Consider the following 15,312-nt stretch of genomic DNA (forward strand, 5'->3'; position numbering starts at 1 on the left):
CTTGACTATTGATGCATCCTCAGACTATTGACTCCTCTATAGGCAGTCCTTGACTTGTGAACGGGTTCTGTTTTGGAGTCTGTTTGCAAGTCAATTTGTACGCAAGTTAGAACACAATGTAGGACAATGTAACACAGCTCTAACTACAGCAAATGTTCATATGTCAGGATTGAAATAAAATTGAAATTAGGATTAAAATTGAAACCATGTGTGGGATTGTGCTCATAAGTATGAGTATTTCTAAGTCAGACCTTTCCATCATTATTTTGAAACCCCCTCTATTTCCGTAGGTATGTGGTTTGTAAGAGCTATGATTCCAATGTGGTTCGGGTATAGACCATCCTAAATGATACAGCCTTAGTTTTCCCTAGTACTTGTGCAATGTGCCATAAACCAGAATCCAATCTCCCACATCACCATGTCAACCACGTATTCATCTCTGTAGTTTTATGCATTGCACACAGCTCAGGTAATAATCCAGCAATTATAATCTTTGAGGTTCTGCTTTGTAATGTTGCATCTAGCTCCTCATTCTCTATGCAGAGCCTCTCTCCTAACTCTACTTATGTCGACAAAAACAAAAAAAAACCCCACTGGGACCACACCTTCCTGTAGATGTCCCAAACTCGGGCACCATTCAGGTGAAAGAGTCACTTGGACTCTTGCTCTTTCTCCTGCAGAATGGCATCAATCCCCTACAATGAATATAGTTTTTGTTGCACCTCCTGCTTGAATAGCTTCCTGGCCCAAAGGTCAGTTTGCTCACTCACATTGCAGCCCCACTCATTTAAAAATAGCTGAAACATCCTCAAATCTGAAATTGCAGACATTGATACTCTTGCCCTCTGGGTGCCCTTACCGGTTTTGCTTGCAGTCACACTCGCCTGTTCCTGACCACTGGCCAAATCAGAAGCCTCTTTTCTAAACAGTAGGATTACCTCTAGATACAAAGCATCCTAGTAATTTTCACCTTCTGCCACGTGTCAGAGTGTGCAGCTCAGCCTCCAGCTCAATACTCTAAGCTGAAGTTGTTCAAGCCACAAACACTTGAAGTATTTGTCCTTGTTTAACATGGTATCAAGGAGTTCCAACATGCAGTCTTGATACATCACTTGTCTTGCCATCTTTTGTTAAATTTTAATTATTGAAGTATATTATTTACTTAATTATACTCCTTCAAATAAATTTTACTATCATTATGAACAAATTGGTGGTAGTTAGAATGTCTACAATAATGACTCAGCTTTGTACTCTTGCACTGTTACCTAAGGTGATAATCAAGTGTTCATCATTTTCATGCTGTTCCTTAATGTCTTTCACAGATATAGAGTCAGTACTACCTCCCACAACTTCATTGCTTCTATACCGACAGACTGTTTGTGTGACATCCAGTTTTTTTAAAAAAAATGATAATATTAGACTCAATTCTTTTTCAGTCTTTCATTTATTTGCAGAGTTCAATGTTACGAGTATACATCGCCCAAATCAACCACACCAGCTTCAGCAAATTACACCCACACACAATTAAACAATATACTGTTAACACAGATCCTTTCCCTCACCTTTGGGGTTTTGCACTGCAACACCGGTGATTGATTTGCTGGTGGGAATAAAAAAGCTGTTTGGATATTTAAAAAAAAAAACAGATTCCTTTGGGCTCGTGGTGTTGTGGTAATACCCCTACCTTGAAGATAGGAGGCCTGGGTTCAAGTGCCACCTACTCCAGAGATGTGTAACAACATTTCTGAACAGGTTGAATAGAAAATCTCTTAACATATCTCCTTCCCTCTCCATGTTGAAATGAGTAATACATGCAACCACAACATCAAAACAAATCTTCTATATTTTGTACAAAGCATCACACTGTTTCCTCTACAATTCTTTCCTACAAAGATTTCCTTTTGGTAAAACAGATAGATGATGGCTTGAATCCACCCACTTAACCGACAGATATCTTTCTCTCTGGCATTTGTTTCAAGCCAACACAACCTTTTCTCACCTTCACAAAGATCATTCATTATTCCTAATTTTTCTAATCAACCCGTTCAGAGAGGTTATTACATGCCTCTGCAGCAGGTGGGACCTGAACCCAGGCCTCCTGATCCAGGGTAGGGACTCTACCTCTGCACCACAAGGTGGGCTGAAGATCATTCATTGTATACAACATCCAACGAGCTTATCACCTTGAGTGGGCTTTGCAAAGAACCATACTTAAACATTTAGCAAATGGAATCCCAGATCTATCACCTCCACAAAAATGAATGTTTCTGCTGTTGAAATACTTTTAAGAACTCTGTTTATGTTTTAGCTGTCCCAAGCTGAAAGGGCAAAAAACACTACTGAGGAGAATCAGAATATGGTGAATGCTGGAAATTTGACATTAAAAACAAAATACTGTTAACAACTAAACAGATTAGACAGAGTGCGTAGAGACAGGAACAGATTTAACATTTCAAACCTGTAAGAACTTAGAGCTAATATGTTGTCATCAAGGGGTGAAGGGGACAAGAACAAAGGGAAAGTCTGTGATGGAGTGAAATAATATATGTCAGGAGAGATTCAATGACAATGTTAGTTTATTAGGGCATGCAGAGAGGCAAGAAAACAAACAGAAAAGTGTGCCTAGAGCAGGTGTGCTAACAGAAAAGAACTGTAGCAAGCAAAGGAAAAAGAAGTAAGATGGGGATTTACATTCTTATACTGTAATTTTCAATTCAATGTTGAGTCCAGAACACTGCAAAGTAACCAAAGGTTTAGGCGTTGTCCTGAAACTTACACAGAGGGCCAGGGAACAGGGCTATAAGCAGAGGACAGAAATATCAGCATGAGAGTAATGTAGATAATAAAAACGACAGGCTACCAGAAGCTCAGGGTCAAGCTTACATACAGAACATAGGTGTTCCGTACTGGAGCGATCCTCATTGTAATTCTTAACTCCAACACAAACTAACATCTGGGCTTAATTGACTAAAATCAAGGTTTGCAATTGCTTTGTCTCTGCTTTAGAAAGATGTTGATTTTAAGGATTGGAAACAATTAACCAGGATGAAAAGTAGTACTTTATAAATGCAAATAAAAGTCATTCATATTGCCTGAATAAATATATTTAAAATCTCTACGAGTCAAGGCTCTAATTTTAAGTTTTACATTAACTTAATTTCTCTCCAATCCTACAGTAGCACACTTGAAATCAATGTGCATCATAAAGATGCACGCAAGTTCTCTTTTACTGATACCAATAAAAGATCGAGTGTGCTACTGTAGGATTTGAGGAATTAAGTTAATGTAAAACTTAAAATTAGAGCCTTGACTCGTAGAGATTTTAAATATATTTATTCAGGCAATATGAATGACTTTTATTTGCATTTATAAAGTACTACTTTTCATCCTGGTTAATTGTTTCCAATCCTTAAAATCAACATCTTTCTAAAGCAGAGACAAAGCAATTGCAAACCTTGATTTTAGTCAATTAAGCCCAGATGTTAGTTTGTGTTGGAGTTAAGAATTACAATGAGGATCGCTACAGTACGGAACACCTATGTTCTGTATGTAAGCTTGACCCTGAGCTTCTGGTAGCCTGTCGTTTTTATTATCTACATTACTCTCATGCTGACATTTCTGTCCTCGCCTTATAGCCCTGTTCCCTGACCCTCTGTGTAAGTTTCAGGCATTTCTTAGAAAAGATTTTTAGTTAACCATATCTCTTTTTGGATTAATCATAGTGAAAGAACATGAGTGTTATGGGAATTATTTCAGTAGTAATTTATTGGCATGTAAGGACTAAGATTTTCTAGTCCTTGCATCTGCCCAAGTTCTTACAGTATTTTGAAAGAGAGCTCACAGTAGGAATGTTCGTTGATGATTACATCATGTTCAGCATCATTTGCAACTCTTCAGACGCTGAAGCAATGCATGGCCAAATGTCACAAAACTGGACAATACCCAGGCTTGGTTGACAATCAGCAAGAAATATTTGTGCTGCACAAATGTCAGACAATGACCACCACCAATAAGAGACAATTTAACTAACACCCAATTGCCATATAAATATAGTTGTTATAAGAGCAAGTCAGAGGCTATGAATACTGTAACAGGTAACTAACCTAATGACTTCCCAAATCCGGTTCACTACCTGCAAGGCATAAGTTAATATTTGGTGGAGTACTTCCCACTTGCATTGATGAGTGCAGCTCCAATAATACTCAAAAAGCTTGACCCATCCAGGAAAAAGCAGTCCACTCGGTAGGCACATCAACAAGCATCCACTCCCTCCACCATCAACGATCAGGAGCAGCACTGTGTAATAGAAGATGCACTGCAGAAATTCACTAAAGACTCTCCCCATGTCTGCGTGGGTTTCCTCCGGGTGCTCTGGTTTCCTCCCACAGTCCAAAGATGTGCAGGTCAGGTGAACTGGCCATGCTAAATTGCCCATAGTGATAGGTGCATCAATGGGGAGTAGGGGAATGGGCTTGGGTGGATTATTCTTTGGAGCGTCGGTGTGGACTTGTTGGGCCGAAGGGCCTGTTTCCACACTGTAGGTAATCTAATCTAATCTAATTTAATCTAATCCTCTAAAGCAGTAGCTTCCAAACGCATGATCAATTCCAACTAGAAATATAAGGGCAGCAGGTACATAATGAACGCCACTGCCTACAAGATGTCCTCCAAGCCACTCACCATCCTGACTTGGAAATATATCACTGTTCCTTCAATGTCATTGGGTCAAAATCCTGGATTTCCCTTTCTAAGGCCATTGCAGGACTACCAACAGCACATAGACTGTAACAGTTCAAGAAGGCAGGTCACCACCATCTCAATGGCAGCCAAATAAAGGCAATAGTGCTCCTAGCAAACAATGCCCATGTTCCATGAGTTAATACAAAAAGAGTCAAAAAGCATCAGGAAACGAGGGAAGGGAGAAGTGGAAAAGAACTTGAATGCCTTTAGTCCTTACTGAAGTAAGCTTCAACATCGTTCCCTCAAATGCATTCTTTCCCACCCAGTCAGCCTTCTCCCTGATCACATCCAATTTGTATCTTTAATAAAAATACTTTCCAGACGGTTTTCTTCCATTAGGAGTTATTTCCAGTCTTTGTGCACCTGCTTTAAATACTTATTGGAACAAAACACATGGACAACAGCATGAAATTGAAACACAGAATTTACTCTTTAGTTTAAAACTAGTGAATGTGCCCATTTATGCAGGAAGCAAAACTTCTATAACTGAAACAAATCAGTTTATAAATCTGAAGCCTCAAATGAAGAAATTTAACTGTTTTTAAATGGTAATAGCATAGCAAGTAACTGAAACAAGCATGCTATCTTGCTAAATAGTTTCCATGTTCTTCCCTGCCAACAAAAAAAAAACACATCTGTTCTAATTACAGGTGTTGCCTGGGAGTTTCAGAAATTAAGGCAACTGAGAAGCTTTTCAGAAATTTAAAATTCAAGAATTCTTCAATTCTTTCCCAAGTCTTTTGATAAAAGACAGAAACTCTTGAAATCTAAATTCAACCTGAGTGTGGAGCAAATAAAAAAGTCACATTCCAAGAAAACAAATTCCCTCTGGTTTCATATGAAGTCAAGACTCCGGATTTGAGCTGTCTTTACTTCATTCATTTTTCATTGCGTTGTCACATAATTATAGTGCAAACACACCCAAACACAAATTGATTTTGATTTTTGTTGGCATATTTCACTAGTGCTTTGGAATGAAAATATATTAACTAATTAGAGGCATTAAAAAGACAAGCTTTTCTGATACTGACAATATAAATATAGAGCACTGCAACCTTGATATAAACAAAACAATGTATATTTCACCAAAAAGGACAACACCCTTGTATGTTATGGTCAAAAACATTCACACTATTACCACTCTGATTGATTGCACAATAGGAGAGCAATTTTTTTAATAAAAAATGAACAGCTGGTGCTTTATACAACCCCAATTGGAGAAAAGTTCCCCAAGTTCTAGAAAGTATATTGACAACATCACAATTATTTTCAACTGCTGCCAGTATTTTGTTTGGGAAGAAGATGGGGCAAGGTTGAGTAGGTTCAACTTAGATCATTTGCCCTTCATACACGAGTCAAATACGCATTATGGGCAAACTACGGATGCCTACTCAGTTATTGTAAATGCAACATCATGAAGATTCAACGTGAACAACTGAAGCCCAACTTGTCTTTTTACTTATTGGCAGATTTATACAACCTGGGACATTATAAAAAGAGAAACACTTACTCCTTTTGCCTCCTCGATTTGTTTTCAAAAAGTTCATTGAGGCAGATGGCTACCTGACCCAGGAATTTATCCAGCCCAACAAGGGAACGGTGCATGACGATCAGGTGGAGGATGTATTTCTCTGGAGTCCCCTGCAGTAGCAGCCCAGGGAACTCGAAGGACACCTCCTCTTTCCATACCGGGCACAAGGTTTTCTCCGCCACCGAGGTCGAATATTTCTCTTTGCCCAGCTGGATGATGGTATACGTGTCGTTGGTACCGGTTTTGCTTTTGGGGTTGAGATCCCGAGCTTGCATGACAGTCACTTGGACATGGGTAGGGAACCATGTCTGCGACTGCTCCGCCAGCATCATCTACCTATTTCTTTTTTTCTTCTTCTTCTTCTGTTCAAATTATTTCACTGAAAGCGCGCTCGGCCTGGGAATATTTAAACTCAAGGGCGTCCTGTCCGCGCCACCTTCACATTCCCTCACTGCTGCCGGGACATAAAAGGCCGAAATGTGAGGAGAAAGCCCGAGTCTCCCTCACCTCCCATCCTCGCCGCCTCCTGATTGCGGGGGAAGGGTCAGAGGTGAGAGTTGAAACTCTCCCGTTTCCCATAGCAACGCACTTGGCTTCGGTAACCCAGCAGATTTGTCCTGGTTGCCACGACAAGGCCTGGATCTCCAAACTGTCCTTCGAGGTAAGGAGAGTAATCGCAGTTGTAAAAAATAAATAAATAAATAAACGTGATGTTCAGCGATGTCTGTGTAACTGGAAATAGGACGCGCATTAAATTTTATCAAGTAAACCTCAACGAGACAAGAAGGATTGACAGTCCCATTTACACCGGTGTGTTTTGCTTTCTTTTTGAGTGCTGACACACGCGAAGGGAGGATTTATTATATTGTTTTTAAATATGCGAATGCTCCTTAACTAGGCGTGCCAGACCCCGCAATCCTGCAGCTCCAGCCCAGCTCTCGGGATAACCAAATTTGGTGGATTCCTTTTGTTTTCAGCAGGATACATTTCCATTGGCAACATCATACAGCAAGTACCTTAAGCAGATAACAACAAATTTGTAATTTTTAGAAAAGTTGGCAATCCAGACTTGAGAATCCTAGATGCTCCCAGTTTAAGATAGAAAAATACTTTTGAGTAAGATAATATAAGAATACTAAGTTTTTTTCTTTAACAGTTCCTAGCTTCCATATAGATATTGATTATGATGTGGTGATGCCGGTGTTGGACAAAGTCAGAAGTCACACAACATCAGGTTATAGTCCTCCAGGTTTATTTAAAGTCACAAGCTTTCAGAGTGCTGCTCCTTTATCAGGTAAACTATCAGGTAAATAATAGGTAGAACATAACTCTTGTGATGAAGTTTCATGATATATTCATAGTTGTTTTATAGTTTTAACATTGATTTTTGTTTTTCCATTATATTTTTAGTACATTTCAACCCAAGACTCCCCTTGGACCACTTTGGAAATTTTTTTTCAGTGCTGTAAGGAACTGATGAAAATTCACTCTTGAGTTCCCCCCCCCCAAAACCCGGAATCCAGCTCCGAGGTTCCCAAAGTGTCATTTGTAAGCTCCCTTTCCTTCAAGGCAGTAATGATGATTGTGTAGATGAGATTTGCCTTGCTGGGAAAACCCTGATCCCACTGGATCAAAACTGTTAAAAAGCAACAGACAATATTTGCAAAGTACTCTTTAACCTCAGAGTGTCCAATGGAGCAAGGATGCTTGTGTGCTAACTAATTACAGACAAGGCAGGTGTAATTCAGTGACTGTTTGACAAGCCCAGAATGAGAAAAAATAGAAGTAAGCTAGGGTTGAGTTTAAAAAGTGACTGGGGACTTCAAACCTTGCTGTCTCTTTGCTCTTGTCTCCCTGGAAGAGAGAAGAGCTTATTGCTGTGTGTGGGGGAACTGGGGCTGATTAACGTTTGTGAGTGTAGTGGGGAGAAGAGGTAATTACTGTGTATTAGGGGAGTGGGCTGATTTGTGTATTTGTGGGGAGGGGAAGAGAGAGGCGGCTGATTTCAATGTGTGGGATGAAGGGGAGAGCTGCTGATTTTTGTATAAGGAGTGTAAACAGAAGATTCAGAGAGTCCTCTGTCATCATAGAATATAAACTTGTTGATAGCAACATGAATGCATCATGTGATAACAATTTTACAAAGTACATTAAAATGTAGATTTTTGTATTTATTCAAAGTATTGTACTGTAATCTCCAAATCTTAATCATGTACAAAGTATTATTGTGCTACTTTTGGTTTTGCAGACATGTGACATCGTATTAACTTTCACAAGTTAAAATGTGGTCACATTGAAATTTATAATTTGGGAGCCACTGATTTAGCATATTCAAAAGCAGAAATTGCGGGAAAAGGTCAGCAAGTCTGACAGCATTTGTGGAGAGAAATCAGAGTTATCGTTTCAGGGTGAGCGACCCCTTCTCAGAACCCACAGGGTTGACCCGAAATGTTAACTTTGATTTGAAAGCAAACCTTAGCAGGACTTATACACTTAATGGTAAAGTCCTAGGGAGTGTTGCTGAACAAAGAGACCTTGGAGTGCAGGTTCATAGCTCCTTGAAAGTGGAATTGCAGGTAGATAGGATAGTGAAGAAGGCGTTTGGTATGCTTTCCTTTATTGGTCAGAGTATTGAGTACAGGAGTTGGGAGGTCATGTTGCGGCTGTACAGGACATTGGTTAGGCCAGTGTTGGAATATTGCATGCAATTATGGTCCCCTTCCTATCAGAAAGATGTTGTGAAACTTGAAAGGGTTCAGAAAAGATTTACAAGGATGTTTCCAAGGTTGGAGGATTTGAGCTACAGGGACAGGTTGAATAGGCTAGGGCTGTTTTCCCTGTAGCGTCAGAGGCTGAGAGATGACCTTATAGAGGTTTATTAAATCATGAGGGGTATGGATAGGATAAATAGACAAAGTCTTTTCTCTTGGGTGGGGGATTCCAGAACTAGAGGGCATATGTTTAAGGTGAGAGGGGAAAGATATAGAAGAAACCTACGGGGCAACTTTTTCACTTAGAGGGTGGTATGTGTATAGAATAAGCTGCCAGAGGAAGTGGTGGAGGCTGGTACAATTGCAGCATTTAAGAGGCATTTGGATGGGTATATGAATAGGAAGGGATATGGGCCAGGTGCTGGCAGGTGGGACTAGATTATGTTGGGATAGCTGGTCAGCATGGATGAGTTGGACCGAAGGCTCTGTTTCCATGCTGTACATCTCTATGACTCTAAATGCTGTCAAACTTGATGAGCTTTTCCAGCAATTTGTTTTTGTTTCTGATTTACAGTATCTGCATTTTTTTCAGTTTTTGAATTGAATTTATTGTCATGTGTACTGGAGCACAGTGAAAAGCTTTGTCTTCACATATGGTTTGTGAATAATCATGGGATATGTGATGTGGCTTTTATTGTTTTCAGCTGGAGTGATGTTGCTGATCCCTTTACTGGCTCATGTTAAGAGTTTAAAGGAAAAAGGTTCAAGGTGGCTTGACTGCTTTCCCTCATATGTTTAATCTTCTCCTTCATGCTGTACCCCACCTCTTCCCACCCAGCATGCCCACAACAACAGATGGCAAAAATCTGTCACTTCCTACTTGGTGAGTCAAAGAGGCCCAATTTTAACCGAGTAAGTGGGTGGGCTTTCATTGGGTTAAAAGTTTACCCATAGGCTTCCATGGTATTGTTTATGTATAAAGTTCATCTAATTCCTATTAGCTCAATATATTTGGGTATTTACATAAGCATACCTGTACTGCAGCGATGCTCAATTTCCTGGCATCTAGTTATGCTGTGTTCTTTGCTTCTTCTTCCAAATGGCATGTAAAGCATGTGGCTCTGCCTGCTCCTTATTCATATTTGTTTTTCACTCATGATATGTAGTGATGTTGGCCAGGCAAGCATTTATTGCCCAATCTGAATTGAAAATGGTGGTGAGCTATCTTTTTGAACCACTGCAATCTATTTGATACACCCTCAATTACACCAAGGAGAGGATTCAATTTCAAATGTGATGAGTACTGTGCTAAGGGAATTGGTGGGGTTGGTGGGACGTGTGAGCATAGGTTCCTGTTTTTGGCAATCTCTGTTTGCATTGCAGGCCTGTTTATAATGATATTTCTTAAATGTTTCTTACATTTTAATCAATGAATAAAATGCTTAGAATTCTTAATTGCTAAGCAGTTTATATGAATATTTTTAGTATATGACCTGCAATGAGAAGAAATTAAGATAATTGTCATTGACATTGTTATGGATTTTTTGCCAGGTCTGGATGACTTGGGAAAACCCTTTTTAAAAATGGTCAATAGGCCCTGATTCTGGGGCTCCCAAACCATATCCAAAAATGCCAATTTTCACTACAGCTTTGAAAGGTGGCTGATTAGGGGCAAAAGTCCAAAACATGGACTGCTGCCCTGTCCAGCTCCATTGTATGCCTAACCTTGCCATAATTTTCATGGAGTTGGGCCAGCTTTTTAAAGACTAATGATACAGGACACCAAGTTGTCATGAACCATAGTCTGCAAGAGGGAGCATCCAGAAATATATGTAGGCCCTCAGCCAAGGTTGCATAATGAAATTTGTTGAGAGCCTAAACATCCATTAGAGCACTGAAACAGCTAAGCCCAGGTCAAACATTGCTTGATTGATGGGCTGGGTTCTCTGATCTATGCCTTTCAATTTAACAATGTTGATCTGAAAGAAAATAATTGATTTCAAGTGCTTGCAGATCCCATTAATGATTATTTAAAGGCTCTAGTTGATTTTTATTGACATTGTAATTGAAAGAAATGAATGACATTTTTAAAAGTCTTTTGCACATTCTCATAAAAGGCTTCTTTGTTCTTTGCAGTGTGTGACTATGGATAAGCGTAGATTGGTATGATGGACATGTGAGCGAGGGCAGGTTGGGTGGGTTATATACCTTGGCATGGGAAACAGGTTCAGCCATAGTGCTGAGTGGAGGGGAATGAGGTGGTGTGGTTGGGACATTAGGAATTTGTGGGGCAAGGGCCGGACAAACTCCCACAATACTCCAACCTCTTTCCTGGGCCACTGACATGACTGCAGCCTACGACCACTGTTGTTAACCTCCGACTAAACATAGCACTTACTCAGCCACACTTTTTGAAACTGATGTAGAAAGCTGAGGATTTCCCCAACTCCTGCTATTTGCCTTGAAGATGAAAATTCAGGCTTATATAATAGTTTCCTCCTCCTGCCCATTCTTTCAACTTTGCACTGAACAACAAATCCAGCAGGTTACAAATTCCTCTTTGGAGTATTATGCTGCAGTTCCTACAAGGTGTTTTGTACACTTCAATAAGTCCCGATATGCCTTTTATTCTGAAATGGAGAATATAAATGTAAGTCAAGCCTTTTTTTTTCTTTGAACTGTTGTTAAACACTGACAATAAACAAACACAGTGAAATGTATGATTTCTCCCACCCCTGTTTGTTTTTGGGACCTCATCTGAGAGCCAAAGTAAAGTCACTCAACCACAACATACAATCATCAGTGATAAGTGTTCCTGGAAGTCCAAGTAATTTCTGATTTGTAGTCAAGCAGTCCATGCTTGAATGATGGTACCACCCTGTCCTGTTACAAAATAACAAACTCCCAGACACTAACTGAATAGAAAAATGCAGTGAAATCAAACACGTTTAAAGAACATCAGAAAGGATTCAATCAAATTTATATAGTACTAAGAAATCCTAGATAATACGTAGACCTAGGTTGAAATAGCTGAAAAAAAGGTAAATAATAGCAAAGAGAGACAGGCAAAAGTCTGCAAAGGACCTGGATGTGAGGAACATGATTCAGCTTGAATATAAACAGCACATAAAGATTACTAAAATAAAAATCTGGAAAGTAAATAATAAATTAGAAAGGAAAATTGAAGTGGTTTATCAAGGGGAATAAGAAGTTTTTCAGTTATGCTCACAGAAGGCAGAGGATTAGAGAACACTTTGGGCCTCTAAAGGATAAGACTAGCAGATTAGTTGTAGAGGATCAGGGCATGGATGCATTTTTAAATGTGTTCTTCAGTTTGGTTTTCGCAAGAGAGGATTCCTGATCCTATAAGTAAGATGACTGAGAGAGCTGGGAGTGTTTAGTGAAGATAGATATTGGTTGAGGAATTGTTATTAAGGGACTGGAGGCCTGACTGCATACATCTGGGAATTCTTGAGCAAGCACAAGGAGAAATAGCAGATGCTTTGGTAGAATTCTTTTTCAGCTGCACAAGAGCAGGTAAAGCACCTAAGAAGATGGTGATGTGGTTCTTATTGTTCGGATTTACACAATAATATTCTTTTTGCTGAAAGCTAGTGTGGATTTAGGAGGCATTGCTAAGTTAAGAGTGATGGAAATGTAGTTAATGTAATACCATAATCTAGATGACCATTAAGTATTCAATAGATTTTTCAGGAAATGAGTTACAAATACCACAATTTAAGGCTTTAAAGGAAACTCAATGGACAAAAATTTACGAAACAATTTGAAAAAAGGGATAAAATACTAATTACTTGGGTGAACGGAAATAACCTTTTTAGGCAATTGCTCGGAGATGTGCTAACTTGGGGACAGCCAACATAGATGGATATGCATGGAAAGCCATATCTTGATGGTACTTGCAAGGCTCAGGCCAGGCTAATGACATGAAAACGTGAAGAAAAACTGGAGTCTAAGATCTGAATAGATTCATCTATAGTCAGAAAATCAGAAGATTTTCTTGATGTTGCTCGTGATAAGATACTTAGGAATGTAGAACAATTGTTATTAAAATTTCATTTCTGCACAGTGACCAGTGCAAAAAGTGTATCTTCACCCTCCAATTAAGGTAGCAAATGTTGTGGGATTAATCTGGAAATTAAATGCATATATAAAGCCTATATAGTTTGGTATTTCTCACTAAAGGAGAAAGTGAGGTCTGCAGATGCTGGAGATCAGAGCTGGAAATGTGTTGCTGGAAAGGCGCAGCAGGTCAGGCAGCATCCAGGGAACAGGAGAATCGACGTTTCGGGCATAAGCCCTTCTTCAGGAATGAGGAAAGTTTGTCCAGCAGGCTAAGATAAAAGGTAGGGAGGAGGGACTTGGGAGGGTGGAGTGGGAGGGGGAGTTGAAGTGTTGAGCCACGGGGTGGTTGGGTTGTTTGGTCCGGGTGTCCCAGAGGTGTTCTCTGAAACGTTCTGCAAGTAGGCGGCCTGTCTCCCTAATATAGAGGAGGCCACATCGGGTGCAGCGGATCTAATAGATGATGTGTGTGGAGTTGCAGGTGAATTTGTGGCGGATATGGAAGTGTCCCTTGGGGCCTTGGAGGGAAGTAAGGGGGGAGGTGTGGGCACAAGTTTTGCACCTCCTGTGGTTGCAGGGGAAGGTGCCGGGAGTGGAGGTTGGGTTGGTGGGGGGTGTGGACCTAACGAGGGAGTCACGGAGGGAGTGGTCTTTTCGGAACGCTGATAGGGGAGGGGAGGGAAATATATCCCTGGTGATGGGGTCCGTTTGGAGGTGGCAAAAATGACGATGGATGATACGATGTATATGGAGGTTGGTGGGGTGGTAAGTGAGGACCTGTCCTGGTGGCGATTGGAGGGGCGGGGCTCCAGGGCAGAGAAGCGGGAAGTGGAGGATCAGGTGAACATTTTGCAAGAAGCGGGAAGTGGAGGATCAGGTGAACATTTTGCAATAGCAATCTTATTTGGAAAGTATTGGCTCCATTGCAATTTATCAAAATCAGACCTCGGAGAAAATATACAGCATCTTTCAAAACTGAAATGGGGGAGTTGTGAATATTGGACAACTGAATTACTAGGTACTCAAATGAGGTGAGATGCCAATTTTGAGGCCCTTTCAGTGACTATGAAAAATCCCAAGTAATGTATTATTTTAAGTGAATAAAGCATTGAATAAAATAAATGGTATGATATTTTGAAATTTCCATCATTTGGAGATGCTAGAAACATAAAACCATTTTTTAATTGATGATTCTTTTGCACACTTCTGCGAGTTCTCCAGTGCAAGAGGGTTTATAATTTGCTACAATCTTATTATGATTTAAAGTCTCTACCTGCTTCAAGAAGACCATCTTTCCTAGCTCCAAAGAACTCCCGCAGCATGCCTCAATGACTACTGCCTGGTGACTCTGACCTCCATAATTATTAAGTATTCAAGAGGTCAGTCATGGCACACATCAACTCTAGCCTCCTCGCCTGCCTTGATTTTTTACAATTCACCTACCATTGCAACTGGTCCACGGCAGATGACATCATCCCGAGAGCATCTGGATAACAGGCCAAAGGGCCTGTTTCCATACTGTAAGGAATCTAAAAAAAAACAATGATCCCTATATTAGGCTCCTATTTACCGACTAAAGCTCTGCCTTCACCACCATAATTCCAACCAAAATAATCTCCAAGCTCTGAGATCTACATCTCTGTTCCACTCTCTGCAACTGGAGCCTCGACTTTCTGACCCACACACCGCAATCAATGAGAATAGGCAACAATACCTTCTCCACAATAATCCTTAACACCAATGCCCTGCAAGGCTGTGTACGCAGCCCCTTGCTATGCTTCCTATGTACTCATAACTGTATGGCCAAGTTCTCGCCTAACTCCATCTACAGCCTTACTGATGGCACCACCTTTGTAGGCCAGATGTCAAACAATGACGAGACAGAATACAGGAAAGAGAGAGTGCTTGGTGGCATGGTGTAAAGATAACAATCTCTTTCTCAACATCAGAAAAATGAAAGACCTGGTCATTAACTTCAGGAAGCAAGGTGGAGGGCATGCCCCATCTACATCAATTGTGCTGAGGTGGCGATGATAGAGAGCATCAAGTTTCTATGATTGATCAACAATAATCTGTCCTGGTCCACCCATGTTAACGCTACGGTCAGGAGAGCACAACAACACCTCTACTTCCTTGACAACCACCTGATGAAGAAGCAGCACTTCGAAAGCTAGTGATTCCACATAAATCTGTTGGACTATAACCTGGTCATAGAGTCATAGAGATGTGCAGCACGGAAACAGACCCTTC

General features: G+C 40.3%; 2 protein-coding genes across 2 annotated transcripts in view; one reads left to right on the forward strand and one right to left on the reverse strand.

Annotated features, from left to right (window-relative positions):
- The window catches only part of LOC122561235 (rab11 family-interacting protein 2), a 97,197-nt gene extending 90,390 nt beyond the window's left edge, over positions 1 to 6,807 (reverse strand). Inside the window, exon 1 of the mRNA XM_043712845.1 lies at positions 6,251 to 6,807. Coding sequence (XP_043568780.1) covers positions 6,251 to 6,603 — 353 coding nt within the window. The 5' untranslated portion in view covers positions 6,604 to 6,807. The remainder of the gene's footprint in view (positions 1 to 6,250) is intronic.
- Positions 6,808 to 6,855: 48 nt separating this feature from the next.
- The window catches only part of LOC122561234, a 322,916-nt gene continuing 314,459 nt past the window's right edge, over positions 6,856 to 15,312 (forward strand). Inside the window, exons 1-2 of the mRNA XM_043712844.1 lie at positions 6,856 to 6,932; positions 9,687 to 9,865. The gene's annotated coding sequence lies outside the window, so the exon portion shown is untranslated. The remainder of the gene's footprint in view (positions 6,933 to 9,686; positions 9,866 to 15,312) is intronic.

Source organism: Chiloscyllium plagiosum, chromosome 22 (genome assembly GCF_004010195.1).
Source record: "Chiloscyllium plagiosum isolate BGI_BamShark_2017 chromosome 22, ASM401019v2, whole genome shotgun sequence".
NCBI classification, from domain to species: domain Eukaryota; kingdom Metazoa; phylum Chordata; class Chondrichthyes; order Orectolobiformes; family Hemiscylliidae; genus Chiloscyllium; species Chiloscyllium plagiosum.